At 35.9% G+C, this 22,454-nt stretch overlaps 1 protein-coding gene across 3 annotated transcripts; it reads right to left on the reverse strand.

Annotated features, from left to right (window-relative positions):
• On the reverse strand, window positions 1,208-14,039 carry LOC109225259 (lysine-specific demethylase JMJ25-like). Of its 3 annotated transcripts, none has more exons than XM_019389863.1 (16): window positions 13,882-14,039; window positions 13,060-13,175; window positions 12,425-12,524; window positions 12,200-12,341; window positions 11,770-11,833; window positions 10,869-11,685; window positions 8,859-9,188; window positions 8,238-8,684; window positions 7,140-7,212; window positions 6,946-7,031; window positions 6,205-6,324; window positions 5,014-5,075; window positions 3,397-3,463; window positions 3,145-3,318; window positions 2,440-3,051; window positions 1,208-2,337 (listed from the first exon to the last, which is right to left on the reverse strand). In XM_019389863.1, the coding sequence occupies exons 2-16, from the start codon at window positions 13,152-13,154 to the stop codon at window positions 1,645-1,647; spliced, it is 3,882 nt and encodes a 1,293-aa protein (XP_019245408.1). In that variant the 5' UTR covers window positions 13,155-13,175; window positions 13,882-14,039; the 3' UTR covers window positions 1,208-1,644. The 3 variants fall into 3 exon arrangements, with proteins under 3 accessions (XP_019245408.1, XP_019245407.1, XP_019245406.1); XM_019389862.1 differs by lacking the exon at window positions 13,882-14,039 and adding an exon at window positions 13,466-13,865 and having other exon boundaries at window positions 3,397-3,460; XM_019389861.1 differs by lacking the exon at window positions 13,882-14,039 and adding an exon at window positions 13,466-13,865.

Consider the following 22,454-nt stretch of genomic DNA (forward strand, 5'->3'; position numbering starts at 1 on the left):
TTGAAATTGGAAAATATTTTTATTATTCTGTAAAGCTCATCTGTTACTGGTTAAATTGAAGGAAATTTATGATTTCAAAAAATAAATATTAAAATGAGAATTTAATTAACTATTTAATGTTGGCTTGCCTGACAGCGGTGTCCGGCGCCATCACGACCTTTAATGAATTTTGGGTAGTGACAAATATCTTCGGGATTATGTTAGAACCATGTAATGCTTTGGTTTAAGTAATATAAGCTTCAAGAAAGAATATAAAATCCATTTTGCATTATTTATCACAAGTTTAACAGTGATCTGTTGTGGCTTGTGGGATCCCAATGAACAATTAACCTACAAACACACACACACATCAATGTCTGGCATATGCCTCCCTACCGAAGGCCGAACTTTTTGCGAAGTACGGTGGTGCACTAGAATTTTTTGTAGTTGTATCAATATTTAAATAAGTTGGTGTCAATTTTTAAATAAGCAACTAAATAAATAAACGTACTTATAATAATAAGTGGTGTTATTTTTATATATACCCAATATTTTTATTTTGCTTATTGTTGATACATAATATACATATATTGTACTATAATTTTTCGATAAGCAGTGTTCAGTTATGCTGCTTTGGGCGAGGTATATACCCCTCTGCCCACCAATCAATACGCCACCCATTGTAAATTAGAAGAGTAATATTCTTGTTTAACGGTAGATATGAATGTTAAAGTACTTAAAATTACTTAATTAAATGGAAACTTTAGTTTAGTTTTTAAGTATTAAGGCAGGTATTGCACCCACCCAGAATTTAACTGTGTAGTGCCGTTGTTTAGAGAAAATTTGAGCTAGTTTAGCAAAAGTACAACTGATTAATTAATGGATCAAAATTTAATCAGCTTCAGGTGACATGTGCTAGCTAGTTTTTGACCAGTTTTACTCTCTGGTTTTCTTTAGCTCTTCTTCTAAAAGGGGGCAGTTAAGAACAAGTGCAACCATGAACATAAATCATATCCAAGAAATTGCTTCACCATCAAAATAAAGTAAAGCTACTTTAACCCTTTGATAAAAAGTCTCATAATTTACTGTCAGGGGCGAAGGGAGAGCATTAGCTGCAGGTTCGGATGAACCTTGTAGCTTCTGCTTAAACCCAGTATTTGTATTTAAAAATTCATAAAATATGTATAAATATTTAATTTCGAATCCAGTAACTAAGACGAGATATGAGTTCGGTGATGAATTCAGAACAATAAACTTCAAATCCTAGCTCCACCTCTGTCTACTCAGTAATCTGATTCACCTTATACAACCATATAAGTAAATCATGTCCAGAGAATCGAGGGAAATCGAGCTTAGGAATGGGAGTAAAGTAGCCAGTAGGCTCTGTTTTCCAAATTTCTAGTATTAACTGGATAGTAATTTTGATGTTGATCCTTGTAATGAATCACTCTCTTATGTACATGTAAGAGAGTAATCCAACAGCAAGCCAAAGTCAAAGCCAAAATCTGCCGCAGCAGCTACTTGTATATTATGTACATATGGACTATAACTTCACCTTCCAAAACATATTTAGTCCTAGGAACCAAAAGAGGCCTATCTGAAGGCATAAAGTCGAGAGAAAGTCTACAATGTAATTGTGACTATAGAAGGAACTGAATGTAATAACTAAGGGAATGAAGACTGGAAATTGGACCAATTTTTTCTCAAGCTATCCATTTCCATCTTTGTTGTTGCCAATTTACTTTTGGTTCTATCGATCTTGCTGACTTTTTCTTGAGCTAACAAGACAATGCGTTGAGCCTCTCGGGTGGCTTCTAGTCTTTCGTCCATGATTTGTTTCTGCCTGGTCTTTATAGTTTGAAGCGCTGCTTCCAATTCTCTAGCTTGCTCCTCCTTTTTCACATACTCCGCCATCAACTTTGCTTCTAATCTATTCCAATCATCCAGTTTTTTCTTATCCTTTTCAAAGTTGGTCAAGAATTCCTGGTAACTTGATTCAGCTTGTGCCAAGTCCCTCCATTTCTTAACCATGATAGGGAATTCATGCTTAAGTTTTACCAATTGCTTGCCATGCTTGTCACTAAACGATGAGGGATCTTCATTTAAAGCAGCAATTGCACCGCACATTTCTTCTTCGTTCCCTGGGTCAGCCAATGCCTCTAAAGACAGTCTGATTGAACAATCAAATATTAATTTTTTAAGCGTTCGGGTTGAATCATTGTTGCTCCAGAGACCTGATTCTGTTCCGGAATACTGCTCTGGCAAAGACTTCGAGAATGACCGAGCCGAATGGAATTCCACCTCTTCTGAATTGGACTGCTTTAACTTTTGACAAGGAACGGATGTGCTTTCTTGAGCCTGCCAATAAAAGTATATTTCTATGATAAATTTATATGGCAGTAAGAAGGAAAATTCAAACCAGAAATTGTATCTGTATCACTATTGGAATACGGCGCAAACCTTGTCTGCTGAAGACAAATGAACAAGATCAGGAAGAGGAGTAAATTTAGCAGTTCTTGGTTTCTCATCCTCACTTGGAGCAGCATATTCTTCTCTTTTAGGAACCTTGTTTGCTGAAGACAAATGAGCAAAATCTTGAAGTGGAGAATGTAGATTAAATTCAGCAGTTCTTGGCTTCTCATCCTCATTTAGAGCAACATATTCCTCTCTTTTGGGAACCTTGTTTGCTGAAGACAAATGAACAAAATCTGGAAGTGGAGAATGTAGATGAACTTCAGCAGTTCTTGGCTTCTCATGCTCATTTAGAGAAACATATTCCTCTCTTTTGGGAACCTTGTTTGCTGAAGAAAAATAAACAAAATCTGGAAGTGGAGAATATAGATCAACTTTAACAGTTCTTGGTTTCTCATCCTCAGTTGGAACAACATATTCTTTTGTTTTGGTAGTCTTTCCACTATAAAGATCTTCCAAAATGGAGGAAGATTGGCCCGATTGTGTGCTCGAATACTGCTCTGGCAAAGACTTCGTGAATGATTGAACTGAGTGGAATTCCACATCCTCTAAATTGGACTGCTCTAACTTTTGACTAGGAACAAATATGCTTTCTTGAGCCTGCCAATAAAAGTATATTTCCATAGATAAAATTATACGGCAGTAACAAGGAAAATTTAAACCAGAAATTATATCTATATCAAATGTGTGAACCTTGCTTGCTGAAGACAAATGAACAGAATTTGTAAGTGGAGAATACAGATTAACTTTAGCAGTTCTTGGTTTCTCATCCTCAGTTGGAGCAACATATTCTTCTCTTTTGGCACTCTTGCCAGATAGATCTTCCAAAACGGAGGAAGATTTTCGCATACTTGGTGTTGGCATATCCTATAAAGGAGGAAATGAAAAACACGCCAAATAATGAAGTTTCACTCAGAAATGAAAGATGTTGGTACTTTGGCTCACATTTATACTTTCGCTGATCAGACTTGATGAGGATGATCCGGTAACAATGCCTGATTCTGTGTGCCTTCTTGCATCCACAGGAAAAAATGAAAGATGTAAAGTATACATAAACAAAGGGTACCTCATTTGTTTTTTTTTTAAGATTAAGACGTCTGAATCTGAATACACATCTGAATATCAAGATGTGTATTAAGATTAAGACATCAGAATCCGAATACACATCTGAATATATTTAGATGTGTATTAAGATCTGAATAGAAATAATTAAGACTGTTTGATTTTTAACATCTGAATGTATAAAATTTATCTTTATTTGAAAATTAATAAACATAAAATTCAAATGAAATACTAACTAATCTAATATTCTATCAATAAAATATATAGTTTTTTAAAATATGATAGTTGTTGGTGGTGATGGCTAACGGGTGAATGCCGACTAGAGGCGGTGGTTGGTGGTAGTTTTGGTTGATGATGGTGGTTCATGCTAGTAGCTAGTAGTGATTGGTAGTGGTGGCAATTATGATTGAGGATGGTGGTGGTAGGTGGTGGTAGTTAATAATGTCGGGTGGTGGTAGTAGTTGTGATTGAGGAAGGTGGTGGGTGGGTGGTGATAGGTTATATTGATGGGCTGTGCCGGCTGTGGTTGTTGATGGTGATGGGGTGGTTAGTTGTGGTAGTTGAGGCGGATGAGTGTTGATTGTGGGTGAGAATGATGGTGGTCGGAGTGGTGGGGATAGTAGGTGGTGATGGTCGATAATGGAGGCTATGTAAGGATGATGGTGGCGTGATCGTGGTGGTGGTGGTGGTGGGTGGTGGTGATGGTTGAGTATGGTGGTGGTGGTGGCATGGTGGTAGTTGATAATGGTAGGCGGTGGCGGCAGTTAATAATGAATATATGATAGCATCTTAATGAAATTAAGTCTCTATTATAGATCTTAATCATACAGAGCTATTCAGACCCATTAAGCGGTTGTGAAGTAAAAAAAAACAAACACACTTGATGATTAAGATATGAATAATTAAGATTCAGACTTTAAAAAGAAACGCACTTAATGTCTGAGATCTGAATGATTAAGATTCAGACCTCCATTAAGTGCAAACAAATGAGGCCTCTAGAGAGCCGGAAGGAAAAGCACTAACCACGGTGGTTTTCCCACTTTGGAGCTACAAATAATAGGGGTATTTATCTTTTGAGATTCACAGAGGAGAGTTCCCAACTTTTTTTCCTCAAATGCATTATGCGGCAACAAAGCCACTAGTATCTAAACTGTCTTTAAATGGTTGTGTGTTTCAACATAAGACACAAGCATTAATCACTATCCGAGTTGGTGATAATAGCAAGGATGCAAAGCTTTAAGCATGTCCAGAATGACAAAACCAGATGATAAAAGCTCCATGGGCAACAAAATCAGAAATGACATTATGCTTTAAGCATATCCAGAGACCAGAATAAGACCAGAGCACAAAAGCTTTAAAAGGCATACAGAGTTGGAAGGAAAGTTGTATAAGACATAAGATAAAAAAAGGTTAAGTTTTTTTAATGTAACGAATAAGTTTCATGTGTAAGCAAAAAGAAAATAAGGGCATAACTTCGTGAAAAAGGAGCAGTGTTCTTACAATGTTGTTTTCTCCAAATGATCCACTGCTTGGCTCACTGCACGAACAATTATTTTCTTTACCTGAAGCCGCACAGGCAAATTTACATAATCTTTAAACATGCACACACTGTTTGCTGTGAGAACAATAACATGTCATATGAAACTAAATAGAAAGGTCCATATTTGTCCCTGTACTATCCGAAGTTGCTCAATGTTGTCCTCCATTACACTTTTGATCCATTCATACCATTGCCATTAGCAAATGGTCACGTATTTGCCCTTGCCATTAACAGAGGTCCAGCGTTGAAATTCGACTCCACGTATCCAAATTCTTTGAGAAAAAGGGTCCAAATTTACCCTTAACTTTTGACTATGATTTAAAGTTATCCTCAGGTTGGGGATCCTTTGGGGTCTAGGGCAAAACAAGACTTTTTCCTAATGGCAGGGGTAATATTAGACCAAAAGTCTAACGGATGGCAAAGTAGCTTCATTTTGTAGTACAGGGGAAACTATGACCATTTCCTATATAAAATATGTACCCAGTGCTCAAATGGATATCATTTTAACATCAATGTAGCGCAGATTGTAAAGCTTGCAACATGTAATGAGGACATACAAACTTAAACATCTAATTTCATAATTAAAGTAATTAATAAGGAGTTTATTTTCAAAAATCAAGCATAATTAATCAGGTGTTTGAGAAATGACCTAGACCAAGGACTCCAACGTGAAAGGCTAAACAGAGGGTGAAACTGCGTAAACACATTGGTTGCAACATCACCAAAACACTCATGTCATGCTACATGGTAAGAAGATAAAAGGGAGGATGCTGGGAAAATGGTTAGAACTTTTCCATGCCAAAACAGAATAAAATACAAAAAAACGATCTTAAATAAAGAAATGAATAAAAACAAGTCTAGAAAAAGGCAATCAATGAAACAAGAACATGTGACATTTGCACAAGACAACTATATTCCAAACTATGGAATTTTACCTTTCCAAAAAATTTTCTACTAGGTGGTGCTCATTAGGTGCTTATGGTACATTTTGTGATACTCTCTTGACCATGCTTTTGAGGAAAAGAACATAATATCAAAAAACATAGCACTTTTCTAGTTACAGATGATTAAGAGGGGCAGAAGCATGTCAAGAGCACCACTTATCAAAAAAAGAAAAAAGGAAGAAGAAGGAGAAATAAGGATCAACGTACCTCCAACTTATCTTCCCTAGCAACATGATTTCTGGGAAGCTGGCGAAACTCCTCGGTCAAACGGATGCACTCATTCACATTTTCAGGTGAAACAAAATCAACAGCAACGTTGATGCAGGACTGTAAACATGAACACACCAGTAGTCATCGAGCTTAGTTCACTAAGCTAAGATCCTATAGTGCAAATCACATCTGTGCAGGAAGATACATCCATAAGAAGAAACTACCGAAAGATGCGTACTTTGAGAAAAACAAGACATAGTTATCTATCTCAACATTTGATTGATCGATAAATTTTCAGGCTCCATTCCAGACCAGATACTTGATTTTTACCTCCTTGTAACATAGAAAAGGACTTCTGACCAACAGAGACAAACATGATAATGGACAGATGTTTACATATTCATAGCGTTGTTGCACACCTCAGTAGCATCTATGCACCAAAAGCTATCAGAATAAAATCCATTCTTGTAGACATTCATGTTAGAAATGCCCAATTTCATTTCTATCTTTTTCTCACTCTGCATAAAGCAGTAGGAACGTGCCATTCGAGAAGCTGTAATTGGATAGAGGATACTTTAAAGCAACATGAAAGACTATGACGTCTAAAAGCAGACTTTTCAGGAAAAGAGAGTGATCATACTATGTGCTATCGGACTTCCCTAATACCGCAAAATTGCTGTCAGAAAGGCTGACAAAAATGAGCCACACTCGGGATAGAGAGATGAACTCATTATATACCTTTAAATTTCTGATTTGATGAGGGCATCCAGCAGGAATAAAAATAGCTTCACCTAATTTTTGAACAAAAGTCCATGGTTCAATGCCTGCAAAAGGAAAGTATGAGAGCACAGTAATTGCAAGGCTGCAGTCTAGAAACTGCTTTCTAATGTGCCGTGCAAAGAATTGGCAAATGAATAAGAGAATAATATGACCATATTCTTCCTTTAGTCTCCTTTTATGCTCTGTGCTCAAGTAGAAAGTTTCATCATGAATGGGATGAACAACCTGCAACGGAACAATAAGAATAAGACAGGTATCCAAATTCAAACTGAGACATGGTAGAAAAGAACAAATCCATTTATCTCTTCATAAAGGGAGGACAGGAAAAACTATAGCACGACTCACTATACAAGGATTTTTTGACAAGCATTCTAAGCAGAACACACAGCAAAAAGAAAACAGTGTATGGCAAGGACCCTCAACCTATTCTCACTACCTTCCAGGAGAATGTTTAAAATTTAAGACACATCGAAGACAAGGATTTTAACCTGTTCTCCACTTCACAAACAAAGCTTTCTGAAATGCCACTTACGAAAAATATCTTTTTGGATTAATCAATTAAGACATCAGGTCAAATATATAGGAGTTTGATGCGATATCAAATTTCAATTGAAACTTTCGCTAGCTAAGATATGTAATTCCTGAACCATAAAATAGAAGGAACCAACAACATAGCTAACGTCTATCGACAGAATTGAAGACCTATAACGTAAAATAAATGTTTTCACACTAAACTTCAAAGTGATTATAATGACAATTACCAATATCTTAACATCACACGATCAGTCTACAGCAAATACAATAACAATCACCTGAACCAAAATATCAGGCCATTACTCCATAGTAATTATGGTGACCATCACCGCGTAGCAAAATGTCTGACCATCAGTCAATGGCTCTCCAAACTAACAAATGATTGCTAGTTAAACCCGAATTCTGAATTGGCAGTTACACATAATAAAGAAGCGAAACATAAAGATCAAAAGATCCTTAGCGATTGGTAGAGGGAGTCTTTAGCGATGAGCAATGAGGTAGAGCTTAACTTTAACTGCTTATTGTTTTAAGTAAAAGATGATCATCATAAACAAACCCAAAATATAAGTCAGCCTATGGAGATTCAAGCCAAGAGAAAGGAACAACAAATGACAATGTGGACTTATAGTCAAGGGGGAGGCAGCACATGGATAAAGATAAATTATTTTATGAACTTCGAAACGACAAGTAAATGAAAGTTGCTCACTTATCTTTACCTGCGGCAAGGGTGAGCCATATATGTGCCGAAATTCCCTAAAGTGCTTCCTGAGATATTCCTCCAGTTCAGGAATATCTTTCCGCCTAAAGACATCCCATAGAGCACCACCGTCTGCGTCTTCTCTATTTTGAAATTGGTCTGCCTCTCCATTTGTTTCACAATCTGCTTCTACACCTTGCTGGCTATACTTCTTTTTCTCAGCTTTATTACTTTTTTCCACTTCCAAACCATCACAGTTCTGCTTCTCCTGAGAAATGCTCAGCTCATTCAAGACAGTTTTTCCATTTACACTAGGGACCCAATCCTTAATCCTCCCATGAGTCCTGTAAGCATCAGTTGCAAATTCCTTCTGATCCTGTGCTTTGTGCTTCTGTTTCAGGTTCTCTATGGCCGAGAGCTGATCAGCTGCTGGCACGGCAGCTTGAGTGTGCATCAACAAAAACACCTAAAAGATAATTTCAAGAAAACATTAAACCTCGAGCAGGAACTTGGATAGCCTTATCGTATGTTTCTCAACGTCACTTATCAAAATGCCCCAAAAATATTTGTGTGCATGTTAAAATTTCAGAAACTTCCAGATTTCTACAGTACCAGCAATGTTACCAGGAGCCAAACATACCGTATCAGACACATAATAGTGCAGCTTGGTGACTGAGTCTCCGCGTCCAAGCTCCTTAGGAAAACCATACGCAATGTATGCCTTAGGCCCCAAATCTGGCTTCAAACAATTATCAGGAAGTTTTAGAGCAAGATTGAGATAGCCATGTTGAGGATGTGTATACTCCTTAAAAGGTAAACAGCTACAAAATTCTGCACCATGACGCGGCAGCCGCTCATCAAATAGACCTGATGGTGGCCAGTCATTCAACTTTAAGAGTTGAGGCCACCCAAAACTGTCAAAGCGACCCTCCATATATCCTTTGAAAAACTGGTGAATATTTATCTCCAGCTGCATGGTATCCAGGATAAAGTAATTTGAGATAACATGGAAATATAATTTACCAGAATCTAGGCCTCAATTATTTCCAATGTTCACAAAGCATATTTACACAAACTCAAATAGTCAATTTCTTAATTACATATGACTTAGAATTTGAAAATGAGACACTGCACTTGAGCTAAAACAGACTTACGGAGAGCAATATGTCAAAAAACAGGAGTTAACTACTGTGCAAAGTAATTTAGATGATTTGTAAGAGTGGTAATGATTTATATCATTAAATTTTTTTAAAATGGTGGTGCAGTGCCAGCGCGCGGACCTCGACTATTTCACTGAGTACCAACTACCTCCCATCAGTACAGATACCGCGTGACTTTGTCCACCAAGGCTTAGGCACATGGGAAGAAATCATCTAATGCTTTTTTCTCTACTGGAATTTGAACCCTGGTCTCCAAGGTTTTCACCCACTACTATTTTTAAAACATTAAGGGGTTAATTACACTAACACAATTAATATGTGCAATAAGTAAGCCTTCTGGTTGATGTGTTTCCTTTAACCCTCAAACTCATCCAGAGAAGTAACTAGAATGTACAATGAGGTTACTTGTAAATGCAGTTGCAGATAGTTCGAGTTTTGGATAAGCATTTTTTCTTTTGGGATGAAAGTATTAAAATACTTTCAATCCATTTTGCAACAATTTGTTGATTTGGCCACGTCACTCTCGCATAATGTAATGAACAAGACACAAAGCTGACAAATAACAAGACACAAAGCTGACAATACAGCAATGAGATCAAGTTCTGGAACTAGATCAAATACCACTTGCCAAAGAGCAAGAAGAGATCACTTATAGAACTACTCAATAAGATCCCAAGCATGACTTATGGTCAGACGAAGTTGAAAATTTTAAGCTATAATAGGGTCACGATTGTGTTTTACGAAGACTTTGAACTACAAAACTATGGATAGATCCATACCAGAATGGAGAAATTAGTAAACTTGCATAGTCATGCGGTTATTAGGATAATCAGGCATAGCATAAGGTGCAACAATGTTAGCTTGTGGCTCACAGTTCTAGAATAGATGACTGGACAAACCTTCTTTGTTTATTGACAAACACGCCACATAACCAAATGTTCCCAGCTCAACTCCAATGCATTGTCAAGAAGTTTGTTACAATAATTGGTTCACACAAATAGTGTTTCATGAGTTAAAAAAGCACAAAAAGCAAAAAAGAATCATCTATTATAAAAGGAAACACAGAGAATACACATCCAAAATGGATGCTTGAAAATCCCACCCTAAATTAGTATCATCAAATGATCTAAAAACCCTAGCATTGAGGTTACAATCATAGCATTGAACTTTGTATCAAGCATTAGATTTTGATCTATTCTGCATACTGATTTGTATTTCTGTTTGCAACCCAATTATATTGTCATCAAGAGAACCACAGATGACACAAAAGGGACGGAGAGATTCTTCAATATAGTCATGCAACTAGAGTAAAACAATTTTACTAAGATATTTTTAGAGCAAGGAAAACTACAAATTGATGTCTCACGAAGTACGCTGAGATAGTAAATAGAGATTACCAAGATGCACATAAATAATCCTCCTCCTCCTCCCCACCCAAAAGAAAGGCATATAATTTTGCTTCATGTATCATTGTGAAGTAATAAACTGACCTCACACCAATCCAATGAGTTGATGGCGCTGACATCCAAAAGAATGGGATGTTTTAAGTTCTTCATCTGGCGACACGCTCGCCACATAACCATGGGCTCCCAGCTTAACCCTGACGCAGTTTCATGCACATTACTAACAATCACAGGCTCACCTTTCAGCCAATGGCACTGGAAATGCTTCAGATCCTCCTGCTGAAGATCTTTAGCTGCTGGACAGTATAAATAATTGTCATCTGAATCGTCACGTGATGCTGCTTTACGCAATTTACTTTTCTGCACATCAGTTTCATCAACTAATTTTATACATAAGCATGACCCCTGAGGTATTTGAGGCATGTGTTCCAATTCACATCTTTTGGCAATATATTCAGCCTTTGCCAACAACTCAGAGACCGGATTCTTTGAATTTGACAGCAGGCACTTCAGCTCTAAACTTCCCTTACCACAGCCACCAAAATTCTCTGGTGGACAAGGGATGCTGCTATCTACATTGGATTTCCATTCACCAGCACGACCACCAGAATTCTCTGGCGGAAGCCCTCCATTATCCCTAGGCTCCATTTCATATGCAAACTCGGCATCTCCCACGGGATTATTGTCAACCTTGTTCTTGGAAAATCTACTCCTTGAAGTTCTATTATTAGCTGTCATATCACCATGCAAATAAGCATAACCTTTGTCTGTGAATTCAATGATGACTTCTTCACCTCCCTTAAGATGACCATCTCTAAGCTCCCGGCAACAAGTAAGGCAAAGATCATACGAACAGCTGGAACAATTTCTGTGAAAATCAACAATGGATGTTTGGCAGTTATCGCTGCACAAAACATTGCTCAATTCAGTTTACTTGAAAATCATTCCAAGAGAATTGACAGGGAAAAAAGAGGTTCTTCATATTTACCAGTACACTCGCTCATTCCTATGACACTTTTCCTTCTGCAGCTTTAGATTTGACACTGGTAATCCTGCCCAAATAAATACGGGAAATTCTAGCTATAATAGGAAACAGATGAAGATGCATGATGCATTCGGTTTTTCTTGGAAGAAGTTGGTATCTCTCTACCGCTAGATGAAACTATTCTTCCTTATATAGGAAACAGCAAGTATGTTAAAACATCCTCTATTTAACATTTCAAATCCTTTTAAACTCAACCATCTGCAAATAAATGGAAGAGATATGACTATTTTGTTATCTTTTCTAGCTGCGCCAGTATATATCACCTAGCAGAATCTAAATGCGTACTAAGGGTTTCCCAAATGAGAAGTATACTGCATATCAAATGAAAAATATAAATGTTACGGCATCCGATCTTTGAACAAGATTATAGAACCTTGAATCTTAGCTTCAACCTCCATCTCCATCACTTGCTCTGTATTGATTCTTCTCAAGAGAGGCAAAAGTTTTTGCAAGATAAATTTAGAATATTGAACCTTTTCTTCTTCACTGATCTCAAATCCTAAGTTCTTCAAAGCCTGCAACAAAACTTTGGATAAGCGTGCCGCATATACTGTTAACTTGTAACTTAATAAAAGTGGAAACAACAAAAGAAACCAACCCTTATAGGCCCGTCTAGGCGTAAGCATGCTTTGCAATTACAGATTTGACAACAAACAGGACAAGACTCGACAAAAGCCTCCTCAGGCATCCCAGGGTACCTATTATTGATCATAAAGGGAAAAAGCGGTCATCAGAAACACGAAAAGAAAACTGCACAATTGAGAATCGGTGTTGAATATGACACTATGAAGCTTCAAGTTGTTAAAATGCTCTTCATGCTTAGCATTTTATCAGTTGTGACAATTGCAATAACTCATTAAGAGGCAAAATTGCTCAAATAAGCCACAAGGTGCAGAGGACTGTCTCCTCTCAAGTCCAACTTTACATTTAAAATCTCAGTAAGATTACTCACGTAAACGAAAACCAATAACATACTCCAGTCTCTTAGTTTGACTGGGCACGAGGTTTAAGAATGTACAGAAAACTTTTGAATCATGTTCTCTTAAACTAAAAGTGTGTATAATATACCAAAAATACCCTTCTCTTGTGGTCTTAAGCATATGACATTCGAGTGTCATTAAGGACACTAATAACTAACTAAATATAGAAATGTGACAGTCTTTCCGAAACAGAATAAAAAGGAAAGTAATACACTTAAAACCGGAATAGTGAGGGTAAAGGGTTTTTGGGTACCATCTGGTCATGCAAGGAACACAATATCGCTTTGTTCTACAGTTGGTGCAACGAACAACCCTTCCTTTGTCATTCCTCTGGCACTGATGACACATATTTGATTCAAACTCATTCCCCTGCCCATGTTTTGAATTCAAAACAAAGACAATTCGGTATTAGTACTCATATTCTAGAGGAATAAATAACAAATTTAAGTTCTATACATTATCGGTATAAAAAAATCTACACTATCATGTCACTTAAAAGGTAATTACAGGTAGCTCTACTTAATAAAGATTGATTGTTAACCTAAAATAAATAGCAAGTAAACTGCTGCAACAGTGTTCATATATAGCTTAAATTCATAAATTAAATGATCACATTTGCGAATCTAGTAGTAGTATTAAGAAGGTTAAGATATTTGAACATTTTCATCCTTCCTCTTTCTGTTTCTGGGATTTGATTTCATTTGTCGCATAGAATATCTTCCAGAATCTGATCCAGCTTCCACTATTTCTTCTCCCTCAAGCTTCTGGTTTTTACACTTTTTTTTACTCCCAATTTTCTCATTTTTACCCCTTCTTTTTCTACCTATATTTCTGTCTTCTTCATCCCATTCATCCAATTGCTGATTAATTCCCTTTAATTTCTCCATAGCTATTTTAGTTGACTTCCTTGACCTAATAAAAGTCACTTCAGCAGATTTCTCTTTATCACTGTTATATTGCTGAGGAACTAACTGTTCAGTGACCTCCATTGAAATAGTAAGAAGAAGGAACCGAAATTTTGTAAAAGAGAACTAAATTCGAGTAAATTCTTTCATTGCATAAAACATTTACATACAATGGATGTTTATATATATATTTCCATTTCCGGCTGCTTAGTGTGCCTTGTGGTAGTGGGCAACGAGGCCTGACAATCGTACGGTACCTCACGTAACAGAATTGGCAGAGGATTTTTGTTTTTTTATTTAATTTTTGTCATATACAGGGGAGGGGAAGGAGAAACGACAGAGGATTAAAAGAGTAACTACAATGACGTATTATTAGGCCTAATCTCTAAATATAGAACCTTAAACTTAAAAGATAAAAGGACTAAACTGTAAAGGAGAGGAAATGTAATCCTTTAAGGGGTTGTTTGTTCGCTAATCAGTTATTTTGTAATTGTAATACAGAAATTAAATAATAACAAAAGTATTTAGGCCTCATTTGTTTTTTTTTTTTAAAAATTAAGACGTCTCAATCTGAATACACATCTGTATTAAGATTAAAACATTTGAATCTGAATACACATTTGAATATCATAATTAAGATTATTTATTTTTTAACATCTGAAAATTAATAAACATATAACTCAAATGAAATACTAATTAATCTAATATTATATCAATAAAATATATAATTTTTTAAAATATGATAGTTGTTGGTGGTGACGGCTAACGGTAGTGCTTGTGAATACCGACTAGAGCGGTGGCTGGTGGTAGTTTTGGTTGGTGGTGGTGGTTCAGGGTAGTAATTAGTGGTGATTGATAGTGGTGGCGATTATGATTGAGGATAGTGGTGGTGGGTGGTGACAGTTAATAATGGCGGGTGGTGGTGGCGGTTTATAATGATGGACAGTGTCGTCTACGTTTGTTGATGGTGATGGGGTGATTAGTTGTGGTAGTTGAGGTGGATGAGTTATGGTTGTGATTGAGAATGATGGTGGTGAAAGTGGTGGGGATGGTGGTGAAAGTGGTGGGGATGGTGGGTGGTGGTAGTCGATGATGGGATGGAGGATGGTGGTGGTGGTGGTAGTTGAGTATGATGATCATAGTTGATAATGGTAGCGGTGGCAACAGTTAATAATGAATAAGGATGATAGCATCTTAACGAAATTAAGTCTTTGTTATACATCTTAATCATACAGACCTATTCAAACCTTCCGAAGTAAAAAAAAAAAAAAACACACTTAATGATTAAGATTTGAATTAAAATTCAGAATTTAAAAATAAATGCACTTAATGTCTGAGATTTGAATAATTAAGATTCAGACCTTCATTAAGTGCAAACAAATGAGACCTTAATTTTTGTTTTATATTTTAACGTGCATCTTAAATTTGTAACAGTTCTCCCTCTTTAACAGCTTGCTTGTCCTCAAGCAAGGAATTCTGGACATTGAACTTGTAGAGCAACATAATCCTCCCAAATGGCTATTTTTGCAAAACCTCCTTCAATGGTGACAAAATATATAGCCCGTTTGGATTGGCTTAAAAAAAGTAGCTTTTAAGTATAAGTGCTGGATCTGATTTTATAAATAAGCAGTTACGTGTTTGGATAAAATTGCTTGAGCTGAAAAAAAGCTATTCAAGTGCTTGGTAAACAAGTGTTAGTAAGCCATTTTTCTGGTAAAATTACTGAAATATCCTTAAAGTTGTTAAACATATAAAGAAGCTTATTACTATAATATTTTATTCTGATAATATAAATACATAATAATTAAAAATTTAATTCACTTTCAATATATAAAACTAAAAGTAGTATGAATAAAGCAAACGAACAATTTAAGTATGAAGAAAGCGAACGAAAATAATATTTAATATTTTAAAGAAAATTAGTAAAAAATAAAAAATGGGAGCAAACAAATCGTTAATCTGGAGAAGAACGGGAAAGAAAAAAAGTAAAATGAAGAAAGTAGATGCTGCAGTTTCGGGAGGAAGAAGATAGCAACAATTTCAAGTTTTGTACTGAGGGGTAATTTCGAGATTCAGGAAAAATTATAAGGGATAAGAATGTAATATCCTTGGTCAAAGCATTATGGCTTTTAAGCCAATTTAGAAAAAGTTGGGTTTACCCAACGTGTTGGTTTTGGCTTTTTTAAAGCAGATTTTAGCTTTTTTTTAAGCCATTTGTTTAGTTGCCAAACACTTCCAGAAGTTAAAAAGAGCTTAAAAGTTAGTTTGACCAGCTTTTAAGCCCATCCAAACAGGCTCATAAAATGTGCTACTGCAATGGCTTGGTGTAAAGCGTAAACATAGGAGTAATGGTTTGGAAGGTGGCGCCGAGGGAAAATCATGCTATGGATGTAGAACTCTGAAAGAAACCATGTGGAACGAATTGGGCTTGAGCGGCAACCCAACAAGTTAGCAGGGACATTTTCATAAATATCCATTTTTGGGGTCATCATTAAAGTTATACCCGCATTTCACAAAAATTTGCAAAGTATACCGTGCGGATCTGAATTCTGAAGTAGTTCAATCTCTTCAATGCAACTTCAAAAATTAAATATGAAGTTATTCTATCTTTCAAATGCAAATCTTAAATAGTTCAATCTATTGAATGCAACTTCAGATTTCGAATTCTAAGTTCTGAAACATAACCCTGTTTTCGAATTTCAATAATTCAATACACGATTCAATGCCTAAATCTACTCCAAATGAGCTCAAATTTGAAACGTAATTTTCAAATATCACAAAGAACAAATCTCAATCATCAAATTGTCAAAACAAAAATAAATTTAACAAATTCATTTAACAACTAAGAAGAAGAAGAAGAAATGCTAAGCACAAAAAAGTAGAAAACAACATTAAAGAAGAAGAGAAAAGTTTATATATTCTAAATTATTTAAAAATTAAGTATCAGTTAAACCTTTTCTAAAAAGTAAATACAAATTCAATAGGTGATGCAAAATTGGGTGCCACATAAAAATTTTATCAAGTTAACATAGGCTGGAGCCCACGGACCAATAGAGGTCTTAAATATAACGCCATTATGTAATAATTTAACTTAGCTTTCAATTCAATAAAATTGTTTGAAAAAAAAAGGATAAGGCCATTTCACTAAATCTATTGCACGCCTGAGTTGGCAGCACTCGTAATAGAGTGATCAGAGTCGATCCCAAAATGCGATGTGCTTAACCACCACAGTATTCCATTAGCACTTCTTATAAAAGATAATTAAGCTACTGAATTTTAGTTGTGTATAATTATTGACCAAAAACACAACTATGATTTGAACTCAAAGTCCAGATAAAATGCGATGTGTTAACCACCATACTGTCCAACCCAATATGTATTATCCTGTTATGGTAGAAATAAAATCAGGTAGCCACTTTAAAGGGCTGCTATTTAAGAATTAGCTAATGGGTCCTGAATTTTAATTTTTCAGTTCAAATTTTGGGGACAAAAATATTCTGAACTGTCCTGAAGTTAAAAATTTTAGTTTAAAATATCAGAAAAAATAAGTACTGGCTAATCTCTAAATAGCATCCTTGAGATTGGCTATCTAATCCAAACTGACAAAGAAAATTAGTGGACCAAATGGGCTTTATTGCTATTTGCTACCGCAGAAGTTAGTGTAGGCCCAAGCCTATGGGCCACTGATGATTCACATCACAATATGCACCTGGTATGATTGTCACCTACTTTTATAAGGGAAAATCTCACTTTATACCTATTAAGCCTAAATTATTTACTTTTAATACCCATACCCAAACAATTTACTCTTTCTGCCCAGTCGGCCCAATTTATTGACCCGCCCCCCCATCATGCGGCCCAAGTTACCCATTGTCAGCCTTATCTTCGTTCTTTACACCAGACTAAAGACATGCCCACCTATTTCACCCGGCCCAAGCTTCCGTCTTCGTCCTTTAACGGTTAACACTATACTAAAGAGAACAGTTTCCAAATCTCCATAGCCAACACATGAAAACGCAAATTTCACCCACATTCGTGATTTTAATTTTTTCTTCCGATTCCTTTCTATCTCTTCGTCTAGTACCTATTTTTGGGTGAAATTTTTGCTCAATTTGGGTGAAATTTTTTCTTCTGAAAGTATATTTTAGTGAAAGTGGGTTTTCAAAATCATAGATTTTTGTGTTTTTCTTTGTACTTTTGTGAATCAATATTTATGGGTTGTTGTTTTCTCTATGGGTCGGAAGCATTGTGCGCGTAGATGGTGTCGCCGTGGACAATATCATTCTTCAAGACAAGTACCTGCTAAATCCGTTGCCTCAGCCATGTCTGGTCCTAGTTTTTCCTTATTTTCTGATTCTCAGTCTCTATTTAGTCGTAACCTTAGCAGTAGTCATATTGAAAACACAACTGAAAATGTAGAATTAGATGATGGAAAAGGCAATAATATTAATGCTTCGTCAGTCGATGAAACTCCCTACCAGTCATTACCCGGCACAAATTCCGAACCAGTCATAGGAGGTGTTCCTGTGACTGATAAAGGAAAAGGTAAAGTTGTTGAGGATTCTGAGTTAGGAGGAAGTCGACGTGAATCCGTGCCTACAACAGAGACTCAACCAGTAGATATTGATTGTAGCGATGATTCTCAGTTAAATAAGAAAAAAATTGGTGTCGCACCCAAGAAGGTAATTTTCTTACAATTATGATATGTGAGATTTTGAATGTATAGTACATTGTTATTTTTTGATTTCCTGTTATGCCTTTGTATTATATTATAGTTATAGTCGGTTGTGTTAATTTTAAGTGAATTCTATTTCTTAAATAATTTATATAATTATATTTTGCATTGTTGAGATTTCCTTGTTCCTATAGACATAGTGTATGTGTGTTATGTGATAGTTTTTATACTTATAGACAGTTGTTGGAACAACACCGTACAACTATTTACCTTGTTAGTATAGCTATATACTATTATATGCTTCTGGATCCTTTTTTGGATGTCTTCGCTATTTGTTTTCCTTTAATAAAGTAGTATCGTACAGTATCTTAAAAATACTTTATAGCTGCATACCTTTTTACTTTTTCTCTTTATTCCTATCTGTTATGTAATAGTCATTTATAGTTGCCGGAAATTAGCCAGTAGAATTGTATACCCTGCTGGTATAGTTATATGCCGTGTTGGTATCGTATGGTAGTTGTAATATTTTTAGTTGGTTTAGTTGCATTTTTAAGTGAATTCTATTTCTATTTTATATGAACATGTTTTGCAGTGTTGGGATTTTCTTGTGCCTATCGACTTAGATTATAAACCAAAGGTTGATTGGGATACCAACTGCTATGTTATTCATCAATTGAAAGCAAATTTATCAAAGAAGCAACTTCGACTGTTTAAGAAAACATGCTTTGGCTATTTTTTGAAACTACCACCAGTTATTGTGCAGATTCGAGTTATGCACCATTTGCTTATTAGAGAAGTACATCATGAGGTGAAAAATGAGATGCGGTTTGTAGTGAATGATTCTAGGTTGCGCTTTGGTGTGGGTGAATTTGCACTTGTTACTGGGTTGAAATGTAAAGTGATACAAGTATAGAGAGCATAGCAGAGAATAGGTTGATTTTAAAATATTTTGGGTCTGCATCCATGACATTGGCCCAACTAGCAGACTGTTTTAAGAAGAAGAAATGGGAAACATATGATGATGCGTTGAAGATAGCAGTTCTTTATTTTGTGAACTGCTTCTTACTTTCTCAACTCAAAACAAAGGTTATTTCACGGTCTTATATTGACTTGGTTGAGTGCGGTGATTTTAATAATTATCCCTGGGGTATAGATGTTTATAACGCTACAATTGACTCGTGTTCCAACAAGTTTCAAGATAAGCCTTCTTTTTATAGACTCGGTGGCTTCCCGTTGGCTTTACAGATTTGGTTGTATGAATGCTGCCCAAGTTTGGATGGTCACTTTGCTGATCTTATTGGAACCGAACTTCCACGAATTTTGAATTGGTTAGTCATGGGTCAAATACCGAATGAGAGAGTTGCTTTGCGAATGTCTAGCTTGCAACGCGAGCAGGTAATTTCTCATAGTTTTATGCCTTGCCTCTCTTAAATTTTGGTACAGTAGTTTAGTCACAGTTGTAGCAATATCCCGGTTTAGTGATATACTCTGTTGGTATACATGTATACTATATTGGTATCATATGGTAATAGGGATCTTTTATCTTTCCATACTTTATTATCATTTCTATTTCTAACTAGTGTGCTTAATAATTGCAGCTAAAGAACATCACTCCAACTGATGATGAGAAGCAACTATTTGATGTGCATGGTCTAAACTTTGAAATTGAAGTTGAGTGCACTGACAGTCAGCCCGATAGCTTTCAGGTTTTTGGCACTCAATTACCAAAGACACAAAGTATGCATGAAAGTACTGGAGGTGATTCCCAACCCACCAATGTTGAGGTAATGAAGGAGTTACAAGGTTTGAAGCTTTTTGTAGAGAACAAGTTTGAGGAGGTGCTTGCAGCTATTGATAGGCAATCAATGAAACCAGAGGGAAATTCAGCGGTATTGATCTTTTATATAATATAATGCTATAGTATATTGTTCAAAGATGCAATATATGCTTATAGGATACTATTCCATTCTTTACTTTTAGTACACGTAGTATTCTTGTAATATGTATAATAATAAAATTGTTAGTTTCTCATTTTCAGCATAAGCAACAGGATAATGATCCTGACTTTCGTGAGATGCATAATGATTATGACCAATTTGAAAGGGGCCACGTTGGGAATGATCCTGTAGCTATTGGAGATAGCACGCCCAAAGCGCCTTCTAGTATGTAAATCACAGATTTTTTTTTTTTTTTTTGCTGTTGTTTTTTGAAAGTAGTGCTCTTGCTTATACTTTTATATGTTTAGTGTCTGGTTTTTGTGGGGTTGGTCGAGATGGAGGTGCTACTGGTGTCAATATGAAGAATGTCACATCAAGTCATGGCGTAGTTAATGATGATTTGCGTTCTGGTAAAATGTTTTATATGTAATTTTTCTATTCTTTTTATTTATTTAACTCTATGTATTTGTGCGTTCACTAAACTTTTTTTTAACACTTTTTCCAGTCCCCTTCGTAAATGGGCATGATTTTAGCTTGGATTCTAACTTTGAACTGTCTGCATCTGCAATTGATCAAATCGCCGCCATTACACAACAAGCAACATATAAGCAGTCATCTCATGATGTTAAAAAGTCGGGTCCTGCTCCGCTGCCATCAGGAATCCCTGCACAGACATGAGCAAATGTTGTTATTGAGTCTAATACTTCTCCACAAGATACGATGTTGATGTTACTAATTCTGTAGTTAGTATGTAAATGATAGGTTCCTGATAGTTTTTATTTATTTAAGTAGCGATGCTGATAATGCTTTTATGTGTTCAGCATCTCGGGTTGATGGTGTTGGTCAAGTGGATGTTGGTGGCAGTAATGTGAATTTGCCTTCTGGTAATGTCTTCTATATATAACTTTTCATTCTTTTTTTAAAAATTTCTTAACTTTGTATATTTGTTTATTTACTGATTCTCAACTTGATCTAATTGTTTTCATTACACAAGGAGGGAGACGTAATGTAAATAAATCTGGAAATGAACTGACAACTCGTGCTGTAAATAAGTCTAAACTTGATCAGTCGGTATCAAGAAGTATTGTCCAGATACAAACAGATGTTGAAACTACTCCTGCAGTTTTCACACGGTGAAGGCGCCCTGCAGCTGTAAAATAGTCGCTGTATAGGAATGACTGGAAATCTGGTGTTAGTGCAGTTGGGGGATCCTTGAAGGTTATCAAAGGAAGATTTCCATTTGTAAATGACATTTCAGTGGTTGTTGATTATAAGCTTACGACTGCATTCTCAAACTTTGTCGAAGCAAACATGCAACTGGGAGAGTGCGTATTCATTTTCATGTACTTTTATTTTCATGTTTTCTTAATTTTGTTGTTATATTTCTTATCCATATCTTCTTTTATATGAAATAGGGAAGTGTATTTACCTGGTGATCAAAAGCTAGACCCTTGTTTTGACTTTGAAGTTGAACAGATTGATGATAAGATGTTTTCCCATACCTTAAACTATTCTGGCAGACCGTTGTCTAGTTCGGTATGTGTACTGCTTTTCACTTTTGTTGTTATAGTAGTTCAATCATATTTTTAGTGTTAGTCATGTTTTCTTCCTCTCTTTTTTGCAACACTTGAATATTATATTCTACTATCTTAGGAAGACGGCGAAATATGGAATTAATATGTCAATCAAAGTCACAACTATAGATACTCTATTTACTAATATCATTCAAAGGGTTTTCACAGAATTTGTAAAAGGTGGAAAACAAGATCATTTGATTGATCGATCAGACGATATCATGGAGTACATGAAAGGATTAAGGATGTATTGCAATACTCCATGGCACCAGGTTGATCATGTCCTTTTTCCAATTAATTTGGCAGAAAACTGGCATTGGATATTGGGGTGTCTATCATTCCACAAGAGATGTTTTTACGTATATGACTCGCTACGTAGTCGAAAGCACAAAAAATCTATTCAAAAGGTGACAGAGGCATATGCTGTGTTGATCCCCCTATTTCTAGTTAGCATTGAATTTTATAACCAAAGAAGTGACATTGTAGTACAAAATGGTCTGCACATGGGAAAGGAGTTGACTGATCCTTTTGAGATTGAAATGATTACAAATCTGCCA

Source organism: Nicotiana attenuata, chromosome 5 (assembly GCF_001879085.1).
Source record: "Nicotiana attenuata strain UT chromosome 5, NIATTr2, whole genome shotgun sequence".
Lineage (NCBI taxonomy): Eukaryota > Viridiplantae > Streptophyta > Magnoliopsida > Solanales > Solanaceae > Nicotiana > Nicotiana attenuata.